This window comes from Microcaecilia unicolor, chromosome 3 (genome assembly GCF_901765095.1).
Source record: "Microcaecilia unicolor chromosome 3, aMicUni1.1, whole genome shotgun sequence".
Lineage (NCBI taxonomy): Eukaryota > Metazoa > Chordata > Amphibia > Gymnophiona > Siphonopidae > Microcaecilia > Microcaecilia unicolor.
Window position 1 is genome coordinate 474,914,758 of NC_044033.1, and position 27,329 is coordinate 474,942,086.

A 27,329-nucleotide genomic window follows, 5' to 3' on the forward strand; every position below is an offset into this window, starting at 1 on the left:
GATAATATAGAAGGTACCACTTGCTGTTCATGAGAAGTTTCTATTAAAAAAAGTTGTTAATTCCATATCTTTAGTCTCCGGAATTCGTTCTATTGAGTCAACTGAAACACTTTATTGTCATGTTAACAGACTGGGACTACGCACACTTTCCTCCAGTTCCTCATAACCCAGTGGTTCCCAAACTGTGTGCCGCAGCGAACTCTCAGGGGTGCTGCGGCGCATCGCTCCCTACTTTCCCCCTCTGCAGGTCCAGCATCTGCCGCTTCCTTCTCCTTCCCCCGCAGCTGCTGCTGCAGTGCTTTCAGCTTACATTGTCAGGTGTCCGCATTTCACACAGGCACTGCAGGGACTTCCCTCTGCCACATCTGGCCCTCACAACAGGAAGTTGCATCAGAGAGAGCCGGACGCGGCATACTGGGAAGGCCCCAGAGTGCCTCTGTGAATCGCGGACGGCCCGAAATTGTAAGCTGCAAGCACTGCAGTGGCGGTGGGGGAAGGAGAAGGAAGTGGCAGTGATCTTGGACCTGCAGGAAGGAAGGGAGGAGCGATGCTGGATTTGGGGAAGGTGTGCTGGTGTGAGAGAAGGGGGCTAAAGGGAAAGGGGGGTGTGGAGACCTATGTAGCGGGGGGGGAGTGGAGACCCTTGTGGCTGGGAGTGGGGTGAGCGGAGATCCAGTGGCTGGGGGGGGTGGGGGATTTGGAGACCCATGTGGCCGGGGTGGGGGTGCCGTGAACCGAAAAAGTTTGGGAACCCCTGTCATAACCTCTTCCATCTCTAAAGACTGAGCACAGCTGTAAAGAGTACATTTCTATGAGCTCTTTTGCTACCCTGAAGTGTACTCTATTAGATTCCATTAGTTTATCTACACTTATTTATTTTCTCTAAATAGGATTTCCAACAATTTCATAATCATGAATGTATCTGTATCCTGTCTTAGATATATTATTTCCTCTTCTTGTGTATCTACTTAGCAAAAGAACTCATTTATGATTTGTGACCTCTGCTGGTCCTTCTTCTCTTGCCAGGTGAGATATCAAATCACTATAATCTCAGGATTTCATTTCCTAATGCGTGTTAAATAAGTTAACATGTGTTAATGCACATTAAGACAAGTTAATATGCGTTCAGGGCATAGTCCAGAAATAGGCCCCATTAAGAATAATGTAGGTTGTATTATGTTTAATTCATTTTTATTGAACCATTAAATGAATCAGAGCATAAAGAACACAGATAAGCAACAAAACAGAGGAGGGCTTGATTTCTTATAGCCACTCCCCCACAAGACAAAACATAAGGTGTCTCAGTTGTGTAAATATTTATGTTTAAATCGTTGCTGAAACACAGAAGCAAAACAACTTATGTGAGGAAACTAAGCAATACCATACCATAACCTTATTCTATCCCTACTCTCTTCCCCCCCCCCTCCCCAGGTGATCCCCGCACATTACCAAATTAGGTAAGAAAGGATGCTGTACACCAAAGTAAATTAAAAATTTAACAAACAACTGGACCTCAAGAAGGCAGCGTTAACCATAGGATTCCCAGATTTGCTAGACTCCCCCCCCCCCCCCCCCCCCCCCCTCTGGAGTATCCAGTGATTGAATCTGTTGACATTCCATGCGCATTTGAAAAATCAACAGAGAGCGCCAAGTTTGAACACTCAGACCATGCACTTGCATCCAATCCAATAAAATTGCGTTCACCCAAAAAAGTAGTGCTTTTCGAAGAAAATTAAGAAATCTAGCAGGTACCGAGTCAGTGCAGATATAAAGCCCAAATAGTATCCGTGGATCACAGGTTACCTCACGATCCCAATATGAAAGAAGAGCATGCAGGATGGATCTCCAAAAGGAAGCTATAATAAGACAGCTCCAAAACATATGCCCCAAAGTTGCTGGACCCCCCCCCCCCCCCCCCACACACACACACATATTTCAAACAGGAATCATTGCTAGCCCATGCAGACTTAAATGCTCTATATGGGGAAATATGAAGTCTTAGGGCAAATTTGTACAAACATTCCTGCAACAACATGGATTCTGACATTTTTTAAATCCGTAAAACAAAGATTTTGAAAAGTTCAGGTGTTAATTCAGCAGCTAAGGCATAGTTCAAATCCGAGGTGGTATCTTTTAAATGCTGGTAATAAAAAGTAAGAGGCACTCTCTCTCGTGATCCCAGTGTATACGCATCAGACAGTGTCTCTTGGACATCTTTAATTAAATCAGTCCACTCTAATGACGAAATATAGTGTTTTAATTGTAAGTAGGCAAAATATTGAGAGGCCGGAAGCTGAAATTCCTGCTGCAAAGTAGTGAACAGTTTCAGCTTGCCTTTATCTGTCAAAACCTAAACTAAATACAATATACACCATCTAGAATGTAGGTTGTATTATTTAACTAGTAAAACAGTCCCGTTTCTGACACAAATGAAACGGGCGCTAGCAAGGTTTTCCTCGGAGTGTGTATGTTTGAGAGAGAGAGTGTGTGTGTGAGAGATAAAGTGTGTGTGAGAGATGGAGTGTGTGTGTGAGTGAGAGACAGAGTGTGTGTGTGTTTGTGTCAGAGAGAGAGAAAGTGTGTGAGAGACAGAGTGTATGTGTGTGTGTGTGTGTGTGTGTGTGTGAGAGGGAGAGTGTGTGTGAGAGAGAGATGGAGTGTATGAGAGAGAGTGTATGTGAGAGACAGAAAGTGAGTGTGTGTGTGTGGGGCTCCGAGGTTCCATGACCCCCTCCTTCCCTCCCTCCCTCTCCTCCCCTCCGAGTTCCAGGCCCCCCTTCCGTCCGAGGTGCAGGCCCCCCTCCCTCCCTCCCTCCCTCTCCTCTCCTCCCTCTCTGCCTCTCCGAGTTCTTGGCCCCCCCCTTCCCTCCGAGTTCCATGCCCCCCTCCCTCTCCTCCCCAGCGTGTTCCATGCCCCCCTTTCCTCGGAGTGTGTATGTTTGAGAGAGAGTGTGTGGGTGAGAGATGGAGTGTGTATGTGAGAGAGAATGAGTGAGGGAGAGACAGACAGAGTGTGTGTGTGTGTGTGTGTTTGTGTCAGAGAGAGAGTGTGTGAGAGACAGAGTGTGTGTGTGTGAGTCTGTGTGTAAGAGAGAGTGTATGTGACAGACAGAGAGTGAGTGTGTATGTGTGAGAAAGTGAAGCCTTGAAGCATTTGTGCGCTCTGTAAGGCTCCATCTCCTCCATTGACGACACATAGTTCCGGAACGTTGCAGGAATGCTTCAAGGCTTGAAGGCTTCACTTTCTTGGTTTCAGAATGTTGCAGGTGCATTTTATTATATAGGATGTGCATTAAACTGCATTAATTCCTATTAACATAGGTTAGTAAATAAGGTCCTTAGATTGTAAGCTGTCTGGGACAGAGAATTATTTATTCAAATTGACTATAACTTGCTTTGAACTCAAACTTGGAAAAGTGAATAATTAAACCTAAATCCAAATCGCTAATCTTACTTTTTTTCTTCTTTCTTCATTAATACCTCTTTGGTATTAGACGTTCCCTCATGTATCTAAAGGTTTTATCTCCTACATTTATTGAATACAAAATCTAAAACAACGGAATTGAATAACAAACAGTTTTAATCTTTATTAAGTCTTATTACTGTATTACACAATATTATATAGAACATTAATACCACACCATTCACTCTCATTCACACTTCACATTATATTAAAAATATTCTTGAGCTATATATGTCACAAATATAGAGCATTGAAACTAATTTCTCACAAACTAACACAGCTTTACTTATTATGTTCTTAAAGCAGTCTCTTAATCTTGCATATTGTCCACCGCTGAAAATCATACAAGGAAGGGCTATTTCTGCAGAATAGTTGATTATAAATGTCCAGCAGATACCTCAATATTAAAGCTTTCAAACACTGCAATTCAAAACTCCACACACCGGTGTCCCCAATTTGTATCATAAAGTCTGAGTAGCTACAACAAAATCCACTTTTCGGTTTAGTGAGATTGTAACATGCTTTTATATTGTTCACTCTCCAATCCAGGCATTTTCTCTTCTGGATTTTAAACGAAGTCGTCCTTCAATTTACTCAACTTCTTCATAAGTCACTAAAGGACCTGACATTATCACGTTTTGCTAATTATAGCGTCTTTAGGTTCTTATGTTCAGCTACCGCAAGTGGTCAGGAACTCGACTCCGGCAGGCTGCCGGTGAACAGCGTCCAAAAAGGACGGTTGTTTTAGAATTTGTATTTCATACTTTATACAACTATTACGTTTTTGTGAACTACATTTATTGAAAGGATAATATTTTTCTATTTGAGTCTCTTCTCATTTAGCCGCTTTTTCTGCATCCCTCTGTCCCTTTCATCCTTTCTCAGTGACTTTGACGCCTGGCTTGCCTTCTTCCATGATCCTTCCTCCCCCTCTCTCATCCTTGGTGACTTTAATATTCCTGCTAATGATCCTTCCAACTCTTATATTTCCAAGTTACTCGCTTTAACGTCCTCCTTTAATCTCCAACTATGCTCCACCTCCCCCACTCATCAAAATGGTCACTGTCTTGATCTCATCTTCTCCTCCAACTGTTCACCTTCTAGTTTCCTTGCCTCTGATCTTCCCTCCTCTGATCACCATCTTATAACTTTCACACTTAAATCTCCTCCCTCCCAGTCCCGTCCTATCTTATCTAATTTATCTAGGAATCTTCACGATATTGACCATTCATCTCTATCCTCCCATGTTTCAAACCTCCTCTCTACTGTGGCACCATCCACGTCTGTCAATGAGGCTGTTTCTTCTTACAACAATACTCTATCCTCTGCCTTAGACACTCTTGCACCTTTGATGACCCGCCCTGTAAGGCGTACAAAACCCCAACTTTGGCTGACTTCTAATATCCGCTACCTACGTTCCTGTACCCGCTCCGCCGAACGCCTCTGGCGGAAATCTCGGGCCCTTGCTGATTTCTTACACTTTAAGTTCATGCTGACCTCCTTCCAATCTGCTCTTTTACGCGCCAAACAGGATTATTATATCCAACTGACCAACTCTCTTGGCTCTAATCCTGGACTTCTCTTCACCACATTGAACTCTCTCCTCAAGGTGCCCCCTCCCCCAACTCCCCCTTCATTATCTCCTCAGACCCTTGCTGAATTCTTTCACAACAAGGTTCAAAAGATAAACCTTGCTTTCTCTACCTCACCACCTCTCCCTCCACTAGTCCGTTCCCCTGTCTCTCCTTCCCCTCATTCCCTTTCCTCCTTTCCTGAAGTTACTATTGAGGAAAATACACTTCTCCTTTCTTCCTCAAAATGTACCACCTGTTCCTCTGATCCCATTCCCACCCACCTTCTTAATGCCATCTCTCCTGCTCTTATTCCTTTTATCTGTCACATTCTCAACCTCTCACTTTCCACTGCGACTGTCCCTGCTGCCTTTAAACATGCTGTGGTCACACCTCTCCTTAAGAAGCCTTCACTCGACCCTACTTGTCCCTCTAATTACCGACCCATCTCCCTCCTTCCTTTTCTCTCCAAATTACTTGAGCGTGCTGTTCACCGCCGCTGCCTTGATTTTCTTTCCTCACATGCTATTCTTGACCCACTACAATCTGGTTTTCGCCCTCTCCACTCAACCAAAACTGCGCTTACTAAAGTCTCCAATGACCTATTACTGGCTAAATCCAGAGGTCAATATTCCATCCTCATTCTTCTTGATCTTTCCGCTGCTTTTGACACTGTTGATCACAGCATACTTCTCGATACCCTGTCCTCACTTGGATTCCAGGGCTCTGTCCTTTCCTGGTTCTCTTCCTACCTCTCCCTCCGCACCTTTAGTGTACACTCTGGTGGATCCTCTTCTACTTCTATCCCTCTGCCTGTTGGCGTACCTCAGGGTTCTGTTCTTGGTCCCCTCCTCTTTTCTATCTACACTTCTTCCCTTGGTTCATTAATCTCATCCCATGGCTTTTCCTACCATCTCTATGCTGATGACTGCCAAATCTACCTTTTTACCCCTGATATCTCACCTTGCATCCAAACCAAAGTTTCAGCGTGCTTGTCTGACATTGCTGTCTGGATGTCTCAACGCCACCTGAAATTAAATATGACCAAAACCGAGCTTCTCATTTTCCCCCCCAAACCCACCTCCCCGCTCCCCCCGTTTTCTATTTCTGTTGATGGCTCTCTCATTCTCCCTGTATCCTCAGCTCGAAACCTTGGGGTCATCTTTGACTCTTCTCTCTCCTTCTCTGCTCATATCCAGCAGATTGCCAAGACCTGTCGTTTCTTTCTTTACAACATCCGTAAAATCCGCCCCTTTCTTTCCGAGCACTCTACCAAAACCCTCATCCACACCCTTGTCACCTCTCGTTTAGACTACTGCAATCTGCTTCTTGCTGGCCTCCCACTTAGTCACCTCTCCCCTCTCCAGTCGGTTCAAAACTCTGCTGCCCGTCTCATCTTCCGCCAGGGTCGCTTTACTCATACTACCCCTCTCCTCAAGACCCTTCACTGGCTCCCTATCCGTTTTCGCATCCTGTTCAAACTTCTTCTACTAACCTATAAATGTACTCACTCTGCTGCTCCCCAGTATCTCTCCACACTCGTCCATCCCTTCACCCCTTCCCGTGCACTCCGCTCCAGGGATAAATCCTTCTTATCTGTTCCCTTCTCCACTACTGCCAACTCCAGACTTCGCGCCTTTTGTCTCGCTGCACCCTACGCCTGGAATAAACTTCCTGAGCCCCTACGTCTTGCCCCATCCTTGGCCACCTTTAAATCTAAACTGAAAGCCCACCTCTTTAACATTGCTTTTGACTCGTAACCACTTGTAACCACTTGCCTCCACCTACCTTCCTCTCTTCCTTCCCGTTCACATTAATTGATTTGATTTGCTTACTTTATTTATTTTTTGTCTATTAGATTGTAAGCTCTTTGAGCAGGGACTGTCTTTCTTCTATGTTTGTGCAGCGCTGCGTATGCTTTGTAGCGCTATAGAAATGCTAAATAGTAGTAGTAGTAGTAGTAGTATTTCTTTTTTAATGCTTTTACAATTTTGCTATGTCTTTAGGGAACCATATTGGTCTCTTTCTTCTTCCCTTTTTTGACTTGGCTTATTCTTTCCTTGTTTTTTTATTGCTACCTATATCTCCTCAGTGCTGCGTGTTGGTCTCAGTGACTGACTCCGGTATCCTGCTTTCCTTATGTTTTTACCTTCTATCTTTTTTCCCCCTTCTTTTGTGCAATGATTAAACTGAAACAGTTGGCTACCATAACCTGAATGTTTGGGCTGGTGCCACTGTATGACATGAGCACAAAAAAATAATTTCTGTAAAAACATTTTGAAGATTGCCCTCCTCCACTCATTTGCCCTCCTCCTCCCCTGTTCCTCTTTACCCTGTAATTCCCTTGCCTGTAATGTCTTGTCTGTCTGTTTTATCTAGATTGTAAGCTCTTTGAGCAGGGACTGTCTCTCTATGTCAGGTGTTCAGCGCTGCATGCGTCTGGTAGCGCTATATAAATGCTATTAGTAGTAGTACTAGTATATGACTTTATACTGGACAGTGGGTTTTTTTCTGTTATTTGCTATAGCTCCTCAGTAGGCTATAGATCTTAGATTCTTGATAAGGCTCCAAAATTCACTTAGTTTGGTTTTCAGGGTATGTACAATGAACATTCTTGAGATAGGTCTGCACACAGTGGAGGCAGTGCAAACTAATCTCTCTCATGTATTCATTGTAAATATGTAGAAAACCACAGTAGCTGGGAACTCCAGTATGACCTAACTGGGGACCCATATTTCTCTAAACAATCACTCATTAGCCTGAAGTCAGTCCTCTTGTAGTCTAGGGTCATTCTCCTAATATTGTTCATTTAAAGTTTGAACCTAATATTGAACTTTACTGTACAGTGGTCCCCAGACACTACATTTTCTTGTACTCTGAAGTTAATGACATGGTCTTCATTGGTTAGTGTTACATTCAGAAAAGAGGAGCATCCACATCTGGCATATTGAAGGTAATTACAAGCAACACCATTTCCTTTTGTGCTATCATTAACGATGACACATGTCAGAAGCTACCTATTTTCCCTGTGCTGGAGATGGAAGTCTTCTTAGGCTTTTCCATGGCAACCAATAACTTCTCCATGCCCTCTCTCTATTTCAATGGTCGCTATTATGTCCCTAATGTAAACAGCTACTCCTCCCCACTTTTTCCCTATTCTGTCTCTTCTGAAGAGTTTATATCCTGAAATGTTCACATTCCAATCACGATTTCCATTATACCGAGGCTTGTTGATTGAAACCATATTCAAGTCTGTCTCTGCCATTTTGACGTCCAGGTCAGTGATTCTGTTAACAAAATTTCAAGCATTGGCACACATGACTCTCAAAGATGATGATTTGCCATCCTCTCTTGATTTGCTTTTATTCCCTCTTTTTTACATTAACCGTTTCATTACCTATTCCCTCCATACAGTATTTTTCATCTCCCAGATATTACTGCATAGTTGATAAGGGCTTTTTAACCCTTGTGGGCTTACCCCATTTACCACAAATGCTTTTGTTTGTGGGGTACAACTGCTTTTACCTCCCTCATTTAAATGCTGTTCATATGTGACCCAGGTGTCAAAGCCCTTATAGCCAAAGGTGAAATTTCTCTTTCAGGGGTGGAACTGTTCTGGAAGCAGCATAGGGGGATAAAGGCCTAGGATTCTTCTAGCTGTGTTCCCAATTGGGATATGCCTAGGAGAGGAGCTTGTTTAGTTCCTTAGATTATTTAAGGCCCCGGTTTTAGAGGGAAGAGATTTTTTGCTTCTTTCTCTCTCTCTCTCTCCTTATCAAGCAGGCTGAGTGCTCAAAGGTAGGAAGCCTAAGGCCCTATGGAGGATGGACAAAAGAATTAACCAGGTTTCAGGGCAAAGAAAAAAAAGCACCCCAGAAGGAATTGTTGGCTGTTGGTCTCATTTCTCTGTCAGCTGGCTGCAAGCTATATCCTGATGGCAGGCCTCTGCATCACAACCCACAGATACAGTTAATTCGTTTATAGTCCACTAGTACCAATCAAATAGTTCACACCAGATTACATCAAAGATACTAGATCCAGAAGATCCAGGACATAACAGAAAACTCAATATCACTAATTAATATCAATTTAGTACATCAGATACACTCTCAAAGACTAGCATAGATTAACAAATTACTTCTTGATTTGTGTTTCACAAGCAAAAATGTTTTCAACTCTCTCTTAAAAAGATCATAATCACTGATATGCCTTAATTTGAGGAAAAGAACTCCACAGGCTAGCTACCTGGTATGCAAAAAGATGGGTAAACAATTTCTTTCACACAATCCTTTGGGAGTTAGGAAAGGAGAATAGAGTCAGATTTCGAACATTATGAAATTGCCACAATTTTGGAAAACAGACAAGAGTAATCATATATTGGGGTATCAAGCCATATATAATCTTAAATATCATACAACCCAATTTAAGCAACAAACTAGCTTGAACAGGAAGCCAATGCATCTTAATAAAAAATGGTGTAATTAGATCTGATTTTTTAAAGAGAAAAGATTAATCGTACAGCCATATTTTGAATAGTTTGAATCCTTCTTAATAAACACTTTGATAAACCCATATACAAGTATTACAATAGTCCAGTTTGCTAAGGACTAAAGATCGGACCACCAGTTTAAACATATCTTCAGAAAGATATTTCCGGATACTTCTTAGTTTCCTCACAACACAGAAGGAACTCCTCGCAAATGAATTGATTTGAGATTCCATAGATAAGATTGTAAGCTCTATCGAGCAGGGACTGTCTCTCTCTGTGTCAGGTGTTCAGCGCTGCGTGTGTCTGGTAGCACTGTACAAATGTTAATAATAATAATAATAATAATAATTTATCATCTGGTATAGTTTCCAGAATCTTAGTGGAGCGATCTAATGTATACTAGTAAAAGAGGCCCGTTTCGAACAGAAAGGAAATGGGCGCTAGCAAGGCTCCAGGGCCCCTCCCCCCTCCTGTTCCCCCTCACCCCTCTTCCTCTTCTCCCCCCTCACCCCCCTCCTCCTCACCCCTCATCACCCCCCTCTGCCCTCCCTCTCCCCCCTCCGCATTACCCCCTCCTCCTCCCCTCACCCCGCCTCCCTCCTCCCACCCCCCTCTTCTCCCTCCCTCCCCCCCTGGATTCAGACTACACCAACTCGTCCTCACTCCATGGTTCAATCTTATCCTGCATCCCTCACTATATGAAGTCCCCTTTCAGAACCTGCTTTATGTCTCTTGTTTCCTCGGAAATCTCCTTCAAGGTTCTTTCTCTGAAGAATCTCCTCATCCATTTTAACTCCTATTCTGCATTCTAAGTGTGTTGAAAGATAATTTCAGAGGAGCTGGACATAAGGAGTGTCTGATCAATGCTTGAGGTTCTTCTGAAAACTATGTTAAGATAGATTCCCCTCCTTTTTGGTAGGGCTCAAGCAATAGCAGTGGTGGAATTAGCTCTCCAGCTAACATTGGCATTAGAACAGCCCACTGCCTACTCTCCAGCCAGGGTCATGCAAGTTAGTTGTGGCAGTTCCAGATGGGTTCTTTTCAATGTCATGTCAGCCAGCTGGTCTAAAACAAAGATAGGGTCACACAGAATCATCATGTCCGGAAACACGGGTGAATGGCTAATGATGGGTTGGCTCTTCTAAGGCAGATTCCCACTTTGCTTTGCCATTCCTTGGAACCCATATTAGTTCACTCTAAGGACCCTGTTTACTACGACACATTAGCGTTTTTAGCACACCTACAATTAGAGCGTGCATTAAAAATGTAGGCACCTATAGGGATATTATAGGTAAGTACATGATTAATGCACGTACATTGTTAACATGTGTTAAAGATGCTAACGTGTCTATAACGCGGCTTAGTAAACAGGGCCCTAAGTCTGACAATTTCTTTTTTTTTTTTATTCAGAGTTTCATGCAGATGGAGCAGCACCGAAGCTTCCAAAAATTTTCCCTGAATACTGCAGCACTGAAATATTTTCCTTCTTGTACAACTTCTTGTATGCATAGGGGCTCTTTTACTAAAGGGTTGTCACACAGCAATGGGCTTGCTGCAGGGCAACGCAGAAGTACTGTTGGCACAAAGCGGCCACTAATGGTAGTTCCACCTCAAGCATTTCCGGTGCTACAGAAAATAATTCCATAATTTCTAGCATGGTGCTAACCCTGTGGTATTCAGGGAGCACTTACCACATGGCAATGTCTTTTTAGGGACTTTTTACCCACTGTGGTAAAAAGGGCCCTGGCGTGTGGCAAAAATGGCCCTGCCATTACCACAGGGCCCTTTTTACTACAGCTTGGTAAAATGACCCCTAAGTGTGCTAACAACACATTCTCCCGAAATGAATAAACCTGCAAGAAGTTGTTAACCTCATGTCAAAGTTCAGTCTTTATATCTGGACATCCAATATGCATCATCAGAGACAAATAGCCCAACTAAACTTGGGATGTGGCCCATTTCAGATTTTTAGCAAAAGGTATAAGGCTTCTTTTACAAAGCTGTGCTAGCGATTCCTGTGCAGCAAATGAGAGGAGCCTATTCAATCTTATGGGCTTCCTCTCAATTGCCACATGGGAATTACTAGCGCAGCTTTAAAAAAGAAGCCCATATTTATCTAATTAGCTAGGAAACATGATTTGGAAACATTACAGAGCTATTTGGTGGATATGAAGTCACAGTTTCAGAAGAAATTCATACATTTTGATTAGTACAAATCATGCTCTAACAGATAAAATATTCTTCTGGCCCAGACACATTCTGAATTTCTAATTATGTGGCCAACTATAAAAAATGCAGCTCACATGCACATGGACTTCTGATCATGTGGCTCAATGTTGAAAAAAACTTGCATACCCCTGCTTTATATAATAAAACAAGTAGCAGGAAGAGAGGGTAGAATAAGAAAACAGTCACTCCCATCAGAGCAATAAAATAGCTCTGAACAGGTGTAAACACATCAAAAAGAAAAACTTTGAAGGTAGTTAGAATATTGCCACAAATAGATGACAACCTCATTTTTAGATACATGGACAGCACCAAGTACTTACAGGCAACCCCTGAAGTCCAATTTCACCTGGAGCACCAGGCTCTCCTGATTCACCCTAGAAAATTTTAAGCACATAAATCAAAAGCATGCATTTAACACCAAAATTCTACAATACTGTTTGTACTTTTTAAAGTTTTTTTAAAGGCATTCATTTTTAAAATGTGCAGCCAAAACATAAATGTGCGTTCCTTATTTCAGAATGGGAATGCACATCTATGTTCAAAAAAAAAATGACAGTTGCAATCTACATTTATTGTATTTATGTTTATTCTAGGTTATTTTACTATTGTTATGCTATTAACAAAATTGTAAGTTTTATGTTAAATTGTACCTGCTGTATACCGCCCTGGGTGATTCTCTTCATAAAGGCGGTTAATAAATACCAATGAATAAATAAATTAATCCGCTCCCCAGGACATCTAGGGTTCAGAAAAGTACTTGTTTTATGTAGCACTCCCCTAGAGGGATTAAAGGATGTCAGCACTATCAGTGTTTCTTGCCCCCTCAAAAAGAGATACCCACCAAGGACAGTGGGCTCTCTAACATACATGCATATGTGCCAGCACATACATGTTTTATGTTGCCATGTTGTAGCCATTGATATTTAAGATGATTATGTTCCTGCCATGTGTAACTGGTACATAAATGTCCATTTTCCCATATTTCTTGGAACAACCTCTGCAACAACAGATGGTGAAGTCCCAGCCTGGATGTCTCAATTCTAATCTGACCATCCTTTCTAAAATGCTGTTCCACATGAATATATATTAATAAAGTTTTGTAGTCATGACTGTATTTGTTGTTTTCATTTTACTCTGTGGATGTCTGAATTATAATCCACTCAGGTTCTTGAGGAAATGAAATGTAACAAAATGTTTTAGTGCACATACACTGCACTCATTACAAACAATGTGAGAAATGAACAAAACAAAACAAAAAAAACAGCCATAAATTGGACTAAATGTGGACCCCCCCCCCCCCCCCCCCACAAAGCTGTGCAATAGACAGTAGGGCAGGCCTCTACTACTGTCTACCAAACTAAAAACTTCAGCACAAAATAAAAGTATTATATTAACTGCCTAAGGTGGGTGTTGGGCGGAAGGTAGTAAACACAGCTGTGCTATTGGCAATTGAGTAGCATAGCTGTTGACAGGGGTTCACTGTGAAGGAAGAGATTGAGAGAGGCTATACGGGCTCATTTTCAAAGCACTTAGCCTCCCAAAGTTCCATAGAAACCTATGGAACTTAGCCTCCCAAAGTGCTTTGAAAATATGCCTCCTTTGTATCCTTGAGAGGATCAGGGAGAATGTGCAATGTTGGGGAGGGGATTGGGCAGAGGGATGATGAAGGAGGGAGTGTGCTCACAAGTCAGTTCAGCTTTATTTCTTTATTTGCAGCACACATTTCATGCAGTGCAATAAGTTTCTGCAATAGGCAGTAAATGCAAGAAAGATGTTTCAATTTTGTGATAATTGCAAAAAACTTACTGCATTTTGATAAAAGGGTCTCTAAGAGCCAAACAAATGAAACCACACAAATTTACTTTTTGAGACAGAAAGTCTTTCTATCTGTTGTACCTATAAAAGTAATGCAAAGCATGGGAGGAAGACAATAACCACAGAGTGTTTTACCAATGGAAATGGGAGCTTATATTATTGCTCAAGCTCAGTGCAAGCAAAATTGATTCTCCATTGGTTACAGATCAGAGCACACATAGAATTTAAGGTCTTATGTTTTATTTTTAAAAATCTTTATGGTTGTATTGGTTTACAACTCACTGTTAAGACCAGGCAGACTCCTTCATGCAAACAAACTTGATTTATTTTTCTGTTCGATAATTTATTATCAACCTGTAGAAAAGATTTTCTTGCAGTTGCTCCCCAATTATGTCTCTTCTGTTAGAATCTCATTATGTGGACCTTTTACAAAGGTGCACTTGCGATTTTAGTGTGTGCTAAAAATAAGCATGCGCTAAATGCTAGAGATGCCCAAATATTCCATTGGGTGTCTCTAGTGTTTAGCATGTGCTAAAAACGCTACTGTGTCTTTATAAAAGACCCCCTATATTTGTTTATATAAGTAATTTAAAACCTGGCTATTAAAAAAATATAGATCATCTTTATATATTTTATTTTAAATTCTATTACAGGCTTTTAAGATTGTGAACCGTCTAAAGCTTTGTGGTGATAATAGTATATAAGAATTACGTATTAGTATTCCCAGAGGCAGTGATAGTATATACTGATTGGTGTAGAATGGATAAACGTAAATCAATTTTTTTGTATTTCACAAAGTACAAAGTCTAGGGGACACTCAAGGAAGTTACATGGCACTACTTTTAAAATGAATAAGAGGAAATACTTTTTCACTCAATGAATAGTTAGAACATAAGAACATAAGAGTAGCCATACTGGGTCAGACCAATGGTGCATCTAGACCAGTATTCGGTTTTCCAAACAGTGGCCAAGTCAGGTCACATGCACCCAGCAGAAACCCAAATCATGGCAACACTGCATACTACAAATCCCGGGGCAAGCAGTTGCTTCCCATGTCTGTCTCAAAATAGTAGAATATGAACTTTTCATGTTAAATCGCAGTTGTATTATAGATACAGGTTATATAAGCATGGTAATAAGACGGGACGGCTGCTGGCCAGGCTCACTCGACCCAAGGGACGTCCCCAGGGGATTCTGTCTCTGAAGGATTCAAAGGGGAATAGAGTGCGTTCTGACGAGGACATATGCGCTGCCTTTCATAAGTACTATCGCAATCTGTATGCTCCGCTTCCGGAGGCGGGTTTACCAGGGGAGTTGTACTTGGATACAGTAGTACTACCTTCGATTGGGCAGGTGGATAAGAATTTTTTGAACTCTTAGATCCAGGCAGACGAGGTCGCTGCAGCGATTGATGGGAGTCCGTTAAGGCCCCTGGGAAGGATGGTTTTAGTGTGGAATTTTACAAACTTTTGGGTGTAGAAGTACTTCCTCCCCTCATTAAATTATTTAATAGGATCATGGAGACCGAATCTTTGCCGCCCTCTCTAGCACTGGTGTAAATTATTGTTTTGCCTAAACCCAGCAGAGACCCTTCTTTGCCGGAGTCTTACCAACCTATTTCTCTTTTAAACTATGAAGTTAAATTGTTAGCGAAAATTATGGAAAAAAGTCTGGCATGGGTGTTGCCTGGCATTCTTCATGAGGTGCAAGCGGGCTTTGTTGGAGGATGCTCAGTAACCAAGAATCTTCGAACTATACTGACTTCCTTGGAGTATAGATGCTATAAAGATTTCCCATCGATCCTTATTAGTTTCAATGCCGAGAAGGTCTTTGACCGAGTACATTGGGATTTTATGTTTGCCGTTCTGGTGGCTTATGTTTTTTCGGGCCATTTTGTGAAGGTCATTAGAGTGCTATACTCGATGCCCCACGCAAAAATTTTAGTTAATGGATTGGAGTCTTCGCCTTTTCCAGAGCTTAGAGGTACTCGGCAAGGTTGTCCTCTTTCACCCTTACTATTTGTGTTGTTTTTGGATCCCATCCTTCGAGATATTACGGCGAACCCTGATATTCAGGGAGTCCAAATTGGTGCCCAAAGCTTTAAGTTGGTGGCTTTCACTGATGATATTCTAGTCCACCTTACAAATCCTAGGGACTCCCTGGCAGCATTATTAGACACATTTAGGGAGTATGGAGACTTTGCGGGGTTTCGCCTAAACCTGGAGAAATCGGAGGCTTTATCCTCTTCGCCACAGCTGCAGGCTGATTGGGGACCAGATTTTCTTTTACGCTGGGTGACTGACTCATTCAAATACTTAGACATTAGGTTGGCAATGGATGTTGGGGCCCTTTTGGAAGACACAAGACAGAAGCTGACTGGTTGGAGAGATCTCCCTTTATCATTGCTAGGCAGGATAAGCCTTTTGAAAATGGTTCAATTACCTAAATGGCTATCCTGCTTATAATCGAACGAGAAAAACGCCCAAGTTCCGACCTAAATCGGGAGATGGACGTTTATCTCACAAAAACGAATAAAGCGGTATAATCGAAAGCCGATTTTTGGCCGTTTTCAACTGCACTCCGTCGCGGATGCGGACAAAGTTTATGGGGCGTGTCAGAGGTGTGGCGAAGGCGGAACTGGGGCGTGGTTATCTGCCGAACAAAGATGGGCGCATTTCAGCGATAATGGGAAGAAAGTATGCGTTTTTAGCTAGAATTTAGGACACTTTTCCTGGACCCTGTTTTTTCACGAATAAGGCCCCAAAAAGTGCCCTAAATGACCAGATGACCACTGGAGGGAATCGGGGATGACCTCCCCTGACTCCCCCAGTGGTACCTAACCCCCTCCCACCACAAAAAAAATGATGTTTCACACATTTTTATTTTCACCCTCAAATGTCATACCCAGCTCCCTGGCAGCAGTATGCAGGTCACTGGAGGAGTTGTTAGGGGGTGCAGTGGACTTCAGGCAGGTGGACCCAGGCCCATCCCCCCCTACCTGTTACAATTGTGCTGCTTAATGCTTATTAGTCGTCCAACCCCCCCAAACCCACTGTACCCACATGTAGGTGCCCCCCTTCACCCCTTAGGGCTATAGTAATGGTGTAGACTTGTGGGCAGTGGGTTTTGAGGGGGATTTGGGGGGCTCAACACACAAGGGAAGGGTGCTATGCACCTGGGAGCTCTTTGACCTTTTTTTTAGTTTTTGTAAAAGTGCCCCCTAGGGTGCCCGGTTGATGTCCTGGCATGTGAGGGGGACCAGTGCACTACGAATCCTGGCCCCTCCCACGAATAAATGTCTTGGATTTATTCGTTTTTGAGCTGGGCGCTTTCATTTTCTATTATCGCTGAAAAACAAAAACGCCCAGCTCACACATTGTTGAATAAAACATGGGCGTCTATTTTTTTCGAAAATACGGTTCGGTCCGCCCCTTCACTGACCCGTTCTCGGAGATAAACGCCCATGGAGATAGGCGTTTTCGTTCAATTATGCCCCTCTATATGTATCTTGCTAAGGATGTAAAAAGAATCGAAGCGGGGCAAAGAAAAGCTACGAGAATGGTATGGGATTTGCGTAACAAGACGTATGAGGAGAGACTTGCTGACCTGAACATGTATACCCTGGAGGAAAGGAGAAACAGGGGTGATGTGATACAGACGTTCAAATATTTGAAAGGTATTAATCCGCAAACGAACCTTTTCTGGAGATACGAAGGCGGTAGAACGAGAGGACATGAAATGAGATTGAAGGGGAGCAGACTCAAGAAAAATGTCAGGAAGTATTTCTTCACGGAGAGAGTGGTGGATGCTTGGAATGCCCTCCCGCGAGAGGTGGTGGAGAGGAAAACGGTAACGGAATTCAAACATGCGTGGGATAAACATAAAGGAATCCTGTTCAGAAGGAAAGGATCCTCAGGAGCTTAACCGATATTGGATAGCAGAGCTGGTAGTGGGAGGCGGGGCTGGAGGTTGGGAGGTGGGGATAGTGCGGGGCAGACTTATACGGTCTGTGCCAGAGCCAGTGGTGGGAGGCGGGACTGGAGGTTGGGAGGCAGGGATAGCGCTGGGCAGACTTATACAGTCTGTGCCAGAGCCGGTGGTGGGAGGCGGGGATAGTGCTGGGCAGACTTATACGGTCTGTGCCAGAGCCAGTGGTTGGGAGGCGGGGCTGGTGGTTGGGAGGCGGGGATAGTGCTGGGCAGACTTATATGGTCTGTGCCCTGAAGAGCACAGGTACAAATCAAAGTAGGGTATACACAAAAGTAGCACACATGAGTTGTCTTGTTGGGCAGACTGGATGGACCGTGCAGGTCCTTTTCTGCCGTCATCTACTATGTTACTATGTTACTATGTACTTCAGGTTTTACCTGTATGATTATTACAGAGGGATTTGAGTTGCCTTTCTAGGCTTTTGGTGCTTTCTGCTGGGTGGGGAAAAAACCCAAAGTGAGACTGGCCACCATGATAGGGTGTAACGGTATCAATTTATTACTGAAATATGTAGCATATTTGCTGGATATATATACAGCAATATATTTGTGTATCTTTTAAAAATATATATTTGACACAGCAGCAGAGAGAATAGTTTTATTTCAAGCCTCTCTCTCTCCATTCCTTTTTCTGGGAGCTTCTGAGAGCAGGAATAAGTTAACTACAAACACTTAACAAACACAAAAGAGCTTCCTCTGCCCTCCCACCTAACAAAAGATGGACTAAAGTGGACACCTGAATACTCAGAGGAAGCATAAACAGGACATTTGCTTGTCAAAGGTATACCTGCCCCTCCCATCAGCTTCCAGACATGTGCAGAAAGGAAGGACTTGTAATGTGTATCTGCCCCAGAGACTGAACAGGACATCAAAAGACATTTGCCAGCAAAATCCAGACTGTAAGTCTCGTGATGTCATACCAGGACTCAGGGGTCGTGTGCAGACATGAGACTACATTAACCATAATGCCTTGCAAAATATCCAAGACATGCACACACCATGCTTCTCTGCTAACATTATAAAAGGCCTGGAAACAGCCCAGCTCGTCCTCTTGGAACCTGCCTCCTCTCTTGGGACCTGCCTCCTCTGGAAACCTGCCTCTCTTGGAAACTGCTGCTCTCTTTGGGGTCCGCTGATGCCTTGCTCCTAAAACATGTGCTTACCTAATGCTGTTCATACTGTGTAACAAGGACTTGTAAGTAACATAACTTTTGATCTACCTGCTACTTTGTTCTATTTTACGCACAGATTATCTGTTCTAAGATCCCTTTTAAAACCTACCTCTCGTGTGCAATTGTATATTAAATCAATCTTTTTGAAGCTAAAAATATGGTCTCTTTGTGTTCTGAATATATATATACTTAATATATTTAATTTATTGCAATTATCACCTTTGGTGATTGGTGGAGAAATTAATATCCTAAAACTTATAAATACAGCGCTTGCTCTTAAATTATAAACAGTAGCGAGTTGCTCTCGAGCTATTTTCCCCAAAATAAATCATTTCTTCCAACATATTAATTGCTGGAGAAGTGGGTAGAATCTCTTGTAACAAGGGGAGTGGCGACAGGGTGGTCTGGGTCTTCCCGATCTGAAGTTGTATAATCAAGCATGCTTGTTACGTCACTTGGGAGACTGGTTTGAGCAAACTCAGATTTATACACCAACTGAGCTGGAAAGAGAGTATTATGCACCTTACAACCTTTTCACACTGTTACACTGCACTACAGCTCAAGCACCTCACCACCTTAGGAACAGTGTGTTGTTAGGCCCACTATGGGATGTATGGAGGGTTCCAGTGGGGAAATTGGGGGAAAATGCTTTTATATCTGACCAGCTCTCTATTCGGGGGAATGGGGCATTTACTCCGGGGTGGGACAATCCCACTTTTAGGCTATGGGAACAGAGGGGGAGGGGTGAATTGGTTTTCTTTGAGACCTTGGGGGGCCAGGTGGGCTATTCTTGGAGAGACCACTTTGCTTATGCACAATTTAAACACCGTGTCAGCCCTGGACAGATCGTTTTTGGGTCTCATGTACAAGATTTTTTTCGGAAGTGCCACACATTTTTCCATGCTTTTTGGGTGTGTCCTAAGATTCGGAAATTTTGGGAACAGGTTAGGAGGTTTTTGGAACGTTTGTTTGACCAGGATGTAGGAGGTTCAATTAGAACAGCACCTGTTGGATGTGCCTGGAGCCTTCCGACCTTTGTCAAGACATGCTAGCCTCTTGTGTCGGAAGTTATGCCTGGTGGCCCGGAAAACTATTTTACAATATTGGCTGTTACCGGATTCCCCAGCTTTTTGGCATTGGAGGAACCAGGTACATCTTTTGGCCATGTGGGAGGCTAGGGAGACATTTGGTGCTCGTAGGTAATTATCACCCAGTTACTATGTGAGTCTTTACCACTAGGTCAATGGCTAGCAGTAAGGTCTCAAACCCAAAATGGACTCAAAGGAATTTTCATTTTGCCGCATGTCCATTTTCGGCAAAAATGTTTTTAAAAGGCCTTTTTCACAGGAGCGCTGAAAGATGGATTGGTACGCACCCAAAACCCATGTCTACACTACTGCAAGCCATTTTTCAGCGCACCTTTGTAAAAGGACCCCTAAGATTTTTGTACCTGGGGCAATGGAGGGTTAAGTGACTTGCCCAAGGTCACAAGGAGCTGCAGTGGGACTTGAACCCAGGTTGCCAGGATCAAAGCCCACTGCACTAACCATTAGGCTACTCCTCCACTCCAATTCCATTTCCTTTTTGTCTACAAATATGTCTAATATTGTTAAGAGCCTGAAAAATGGTTTCAGTCCTTTTGTAGAGGAAATAAATGTACAGCTTTCCTTTGAAAAAAGGAAACAAGAGCCATCTAGAAACAAGAGCAGTATTTATTACTAAATTTACACACAAATGTACTTACCTTTGTTCCAGGCATTCCTGGGATGCCATCACGACCATCAATACCAGGCAACCCCTTGAAAGATGAAAAATTGTTCAGACTATCATTCTTTACTTCACATTTTGTTAAAGGAGCACATTATTAAAGAAATGAAAAACAGAACTAGTTTGCCATACGCCCTCTAAGACCAGTTCCACATAAGTTATTCAGTAGTATCAATAATTTACCCTTAATCTAACCATTCATCTTATTTATCCTAATCCATTTGCCTAACCCATCCTGCCAACTGCACGTCCCTTCCATAAGTCTATGTCTATTAAGATATTTCATTATATTGTGCTGACATTTTGAGTATCTTATCTGTTATATGAATGTTCTACTGTGCTGCCTATTAAGGTGCTTCATTTCTTTCTCTGTATTATATTTCTGTTAGATGAATGTTCTACTGTACTGTTTTGATAAATGTTTACTATTATTTAATTTGCCTATTTCCAAGTTTACCTCACTGTTCTGAGTACTATGCTGACATTTGTTCATTTTATTATTTTATTTATTTTATTTATTGGGATTTATTAACCGCCTTTATGAAGAGATTCACCCAAGGCGGTGTACAGCAGGTACAGTTTAACATAAAACTTACAATTTTTTAACAGCATAACAATAGTAAAATAACCAAGAATAAATAAATGAGGTAAACTTGAAAACAGAAAATTGAAACCTAATAATAGAACTGTAAAACAGTATAAAAAATATACACATTTAACAGCACTGGAATTCATATACCAGAGATATAATACAATGTTAGCATAATACTAATGATACACCTAATAAGCATGCATTAGAACATTCATGTAACAGATACGATACGAAAGATTTGCTACAATACAGCTAACCATATAGCTGAAGGACCAAGAGCACATTTATGATGGGAACAAAACGCGTGGTACTGAGTCAGTTGAGATATTTTGATGGTTAGCTAAACTCAAGGCAAGTTCTTTGTATAGTTAAGCAACAGATAAGGAACTGAATTAAGTTACAGTGTGTGTAGCAAACTAGTCCAGGTGCAGAATGAGTGTAGTCAGCCACCCTATGTATTAAAGACTTGAGAGAACAGCCAGATTTTCACCTGCTTCCTGAAGTAGAGGTAGTCTCAAGTTATATGTAGCCCCTCTGGGAGTAAATTCCAGAGCTTCGGGGCTACTCCTGAGAAGGCTCACTGGCGGGTATCACATCGTACAATTTCTTTTGACGAGGGTACAGATAGTGATGATCCTCGAGAGGACCTTAGAAGTCTTAGAGGTGTATAAAGGGCTAATTTATCCTTTAAGTACTCTGGCCCATTTTGTTTGAGGACCTTGAAAATCAAACAGAGTTTTAAATGTAGCCATAAAGGTACTGGTAGCCAATGTAGCTTTAGCAGAAAGGTCATGATGTGGTCATGCCACTTGCAGCCTTCTATCAGTCATGTTGCAGCATTCTGAATTAGTTGGAGCTGATACAAACTGTTTTTGGTTTGGCCAGTATACAGGGCATCACAGTAGTCATGATATTATCATGGCATGGACCACTGTGGTCAGACTCTGCTACTTTGCTGTTACTACAATGCAAGTTGTCTATGTCAAGCTACATGTATTTTTTATTTTTATTTTAGTTACATTTGTACCCCGCGCTTTCCCACTCATGGCAGGCTCAATGCGGCTTATGTATACAGGTACTTACATATGCAGTATACTGCCTTGGGTGAATCTAGTCATAACGAAGGATAATAAATCTTAATAAACAATTAAGTAACTGTACAAATATATACATATATCTATACATACTGCCTCTCCTTTGGGTCCTGGTAAGCCAGTTATTCCTCTTGGACCTTGAAGGCCCTATAAAGAAAATACAATTCATTAAAACACACACACACACACACACACACACACACATTCTATACACACATTTTATATAGCCACACATTATCAGAAATACATATCACAATATTACAATGCTAAAAATCATAATTCAAAGCATATCAGGTCTGGTTATACTTCAATTTGGTGATAGAGGGAGCTCCAGCAAGCATAAAAGAGTTCTGAACGGAAGGTAGCTTATGAAAATGCTGGGAACTGTAGACCTAAAGAGTCTTGAACCAACAGGAAGTAAGTTAACCTTAGAAACATGCAATACCCGTGTGGTAAGAAAGCAGCAACAGCTCAGAGAACAGGGAAAGTTAATTAAGCACTTGGGGCAAATTATGCAGTCTGCTGATGAATGACAGAAAAAGCCCTGGCTGTTTGTAGCAAAGAAAAAGTCAAAAAGGAAAGAGCCCAGGAGAAACAGACCAATAAAGCCATAAGATGGGTCAGGTGAAATGCTGGACTTAGACTCTGAAATGAGGTATAAACTGGAATTATGTTGCAGAGTTTGGAATTTACAAATTAAGATTCTGTTAGAGGATTTGTTGTGAGGAGTCCGACTAGAAGCTATAGGGAAGCGTTCACCTGGAGCTTTAAAGATATGGGTGCGTATGATGCGGATCAGCGAGACCATATTGCCATTAAAACATATACCCTAGTTTAAAACTGTGCCAGTGGGTTATATAAGGGCTGGGAGTGTTACTAGTGCACAGGTGGAATAACCATCTGATTAAATTGGTATCAGAGCTAAAGGCTGTTATATATAGAGAAAGACATGCCAGAGCTGTTTTTAAAACAAAAGACAAGTGAGTTACTTGGTACATGGTTGTTGTCTGTGTAGAGGGAGATCAGACATAGTGAAAGAGGGAACCTTTATGATCTGTTTGGGAAGTATATGTGGGGACTCTCAGGCAGACTGAGCATATTATCTGGGCCACACAAAAAATAAGATGGTTCCATGGGACAGAGGGAAGAATTCTCTTCAATGCCCTTACATTTACAGATCTGTTACAGTATCTGGTTACTGCACCTTGGTTTTTTCTGTAGGGCTGCTCCCACAAACAAGTTCACTCCACACATGGTCATGTAATTAAATTTAATAGTAATCCAATAGGGTTATACTTTAGGAACAGTCATAAATGAAGATGAATAGTGGCAAAATGAACACCTGAGGTATAGTTTATTCTAGAGTAGTATATACAACAGCTTTACTGTCTTTCTCTCCTGACAGGAAGACTTGATTATCCATCGCACTCCTCTCACACACTCCTCTACAGACAGGTTCCCAGGAACCTAGCTCTGTTTGCTGGTACAGAATCCCATTCCCATATAGTTTTACAGGAGTTCCTCCTGGGAATGAGTCCACCTGAAGCTTTACTGCTCCTTCTTTTCCTTTGTTTACATGTTAAGGGTACCTCCAGGCATTTCTTTCAGTCTTTTTTCTTTTATCGCCACTGGATGGGTTTATCTAGTATTCAGGCCGTCATGATAGAAAAAGGGGCCCTTCAACATGGACACTTCTACACTGTAACTGGGATGTTTGCTGAACCGGGTATGAGAGCCAAGTCAAAGTGTCCAGCTCTGCTTACAGAAGTAAGTAAAAACAGCTTTTCTCTTCCTTCTCCCAATAGAGCAGAGTGTAACTATCAAAGACCCTGATACCTAAGTGGCCCTTTTACTAAGCTGTGTTAGGCGCTAACATGTACCTAACACAGCTTAAAATGGCACACTGCAAGACATGCTCTGGCATCCTGACATCAGCATGTGTTATCCAAATGCTAAAAAATATTTTTTATTTTTTCTTTGAGGGACATGTCAAGTCATGGAGAATGGACATTCCTGCACCAATCAGTTAGTGCGACTACATTACCACACACTAACTGGTTAGCACAGGATTACTGCATGAGCCCTTACCACGTACAAAATGAGTGGCAGTAGTGTTCACATGATAATTGTTTTTAATGTCCATGCATTAATGGCAGTAAAAATGGACTTAGCGTGCAGGAAAAACCCATGCAAGGGCATGCTATGGCCACTCTTAACCAAAGCTTAGTGAAAGGGGCCCCTAAGTGTAGTAGGCAGAGCAGGTGGGCTGGGTTCTCTAGGCAAGTGATTGCCCTCGAGGTTTCAGGATTGAGGAAAAAAGGTATTTTTCTCCCAAAACCGTGGGAATATACTATATAGTCTTAACAACTACCCTCTCAGTTCCTCTTGCGTGATTGGACTTCATAGTTGCTCTATAGAAAATGACTAGATATGGACTCAATGATTCCAAGGTATAGACTTACCTGCAACATCCAGCTACTTCCAAAATAAGGAGTTATCGGGCTTTAGTGATATCCAGATAACCAATATTTTGGGATTAAGAAGTGGTTGTCTGTATAACTATGGAAAGTTGTTAATTAGAATCCGATGGTGAAGTATTAACTTGTAAATTAAGCATGTAAATAGCCCACTAGTGTCCTGCTTATATCTGAAAAAGAAAATTAGTACTGAGTTCTTGTCCCAGACAGCTGATCTAGAAGGGCCGCAAAATGAGGGTCATATCAGCTAAATATTAATTTTCAATTAATTCAGGGCTTTCTGAATGATAACAGGAGGAATGGAATTGCATGATTGCATAATTAATGTTCCTACAGTATTTAAAGTTCACGTGTCGCTGTTTGTTGAGCCTGACCCTCAGTAACCCATATCATAAGACAGGTGATAGAAATTCAAGACAGAAACAGGATTAATATTCATTTTCAACTTACTTTGTTACCCTTTGGGCCTACCTCCCCAATTAGGCCTCGCTGTCCTTGATAACCCTGCAAAATTATGAATTACCTTTCAGTACAAAATCAAAATAGAATCATTGATAACCATGCAAAGAACTAATGTGAAAAACATGTTACATACAAACATCAGAGCATAAATAGAAGGGAGATCCAGCAATAAGATCAAAAGGGAAAAAAACTGGGTTAGGAAACAAACAACAACTGGCATCCTGAAGAATTTTCTAGTAGTTCTGCTTTGAATTACTACATGAGTCTGTTTAAAAATGAATAGATATATTTATTAGGCTGCCTTAATGTGTCAGTGGCGTAGCCAGACTGCCAATTTTGGGTGGGCCTGAACCCAAAGTGGGTGGGCACAAACTTTCTCTCTACCCTCCCCCCCCCCCCCCCCCCCCCCAGCAAAATTTAGTCACACTCGGATGCATTTGTCACACAGGGTAAAGTGCTGCTTTTCAGTGCATCCGATTTCAGACAATTTATTTAATAGCCTAATGCTTTTCAGTGAGCTTTCAGAGGCCAAAACCTCCTGCCTCAGGTCAATATAATGCTGTTACGGTATCCTCTCCTGACCTAAGGAAAGAAGTATTGGTCTCTGAAACTTTATTAACACCATATTACTTTATCCTAAATTAAAAATAAAATTATTTTCTTTACCTTTGTTGTATGGCCATTTACTTTTTCTCATTGTGTTGTTCCCAGTCTCTAGATTCTGCTTTCCTTCGTTTTTGCTTAACTCTTCTGCCAGGGTTTCCTGGCCATTTGTCATTTTTCTCTCCTTTTTCTTTGCTTTCTTCAATATTTTTCTGCCTCTCTCTGTGTCCAGATTTAATTCATTCTTACTATCCATTCTTTAATTTCCTTCATCTACTTATGGCTTTTCATCTTTTTCTCACCCTTGTTCTCCCCATGCCCCTTCCTCTTATTCTCCAATCTTTCACTACTCCCCTTTTCCATGTAGCAGCTCTCCTCTTTCTCTCCCCATCCTTCCAGCGTCTCCCCTCTCTCTCCCCATCCTTCCAATAATCTCCCCTCTTTCTTTCTGCATCCTTCTATCCAGTGTCACCTCTTTCTCCCTACCCTTCCATCCAGCGTCTTTCCTCTTTCTCTCCCCATCCTTCCACCCATCTACCCTCTCTCCTGATCCTTCCATCTAATGTCTCTCTCCCTCCTTCTAACCAGTGTCTATCTCTCTACCCTTTTCTGTTCAGTGTCCATTCTCTCTCCACATCTTTCCAGTCTCTCCCCTTTCTCTCTGCATCCTTTCATCCATCTCTCCTCTTTCTCTCCCCATCCTTCCATCCAGTATCTCTCTCCCCATTCTTCCGTCTGATTTCCCTCTTCTGCCATCCTTCCGTCTGTTTTCCCTCTTTCTCTCCCCATCCTTCCGTCTGATTTCCCTCTCTCTGCCATCCTTCCGTCTGTTTTCCCTCTCTCCCCATCCTTCCGTTTTCCCTCTTTCTCTGCCATCCTTCCGTCAGTTTTCCCTCTTTCTCTCCCCATCCTTCCGTTTTCCCTCTCTCTCTGCCATCCTTCCGTCTGTTTTCCCTCTTTCTCTGCCATCCTTCCGTCTGTTTTCCCTCTTTCTCTGCCCATCCTTCCGTCTCTTTTCCCTCTTTCTCTGTCCATCCTTCCGTTTTCCCTCTTTCTCTGTCCATCCTTCCGTTTTCCCTCTCCCGATTCAGGCCCGCCAGCCCCAGCTCCCATTGCCGGCCACTGCTGCTTTTCCTGTTCAGCAGCAGGGCCGGCGCTACAAAAAGAAGAAGCGCTCAGCTGACTGAGCTGAGCGCCAACGCTAACGACGAGAAAAAATGTTTTTAAAAAAAGTGTGGCACCGCAGGCAGCCTCGAAGCATTGGCTGCTGGCTCTGCAGGCTCCTCCCATCTCTTACATCACTGCCCCTGGAGCGAAACAGGGGCAGTGACATAAGAGACTGCAGAGCCAGGACCCAATGCTTCGAGGCTGCCTGCGGTGCCGCGCTTTTTTTTTTTACATTTTTTCTCGTTGTTAGCGTTGGCGCTCAGCTCAGTCAGCTGAGCACTTCTTCTTTTTGCAGCGCCGGCCCTGCTGCTCAACAGGAAAAGCAGCAGTGGCAGGCAATGGGAGCTGGGGCTGGCGCGGGCCTGAGAAAAAGTGGGTGGGCGGGCCAGAGCTCAAATTGGGTGGGCCTGGGCCCACCCAGGCCCACCCGTAGCTATGC

General features: G+C 42.5%; 1 protein-coding gene across 1 annotated transcript in view; it reads right to left on the reverse strand.

Annotated features, from left to right (window-relative positions):
- The window catches only part of COL9A1 (collagen type IX alpha 1 chain), a 285,908-nt gene that overhangs the window by 89,148 nt on the left and 169,431 nt on the right, over positions 1 to 27,329 (reverse strand). Inside the window, exons 22-25 of the mRNA XM_030199004.1 lie at positions 25,109 to 25,162; positions 22,275 to 22,328; positions 20,473 to 20,526; positions 12,073 to 12,126 (exon numbers count right to left, since the gene is read on the reverse strand). Coding sequence (XP_030054864.1) covers positions 12,073 to 12,126; positions 20,473 to 20,526; positions 22,275 to 22,328; positions 25,109 to 25,162 — 216 coding nt within the window. The remainder of the gene's footprint in view (positions 1 to 12,072; positions 12,127 to 20,472; positions 20,527 to 22,274; positions 22,329 to 25,108; positions 25,163 to 27,329) is intronic.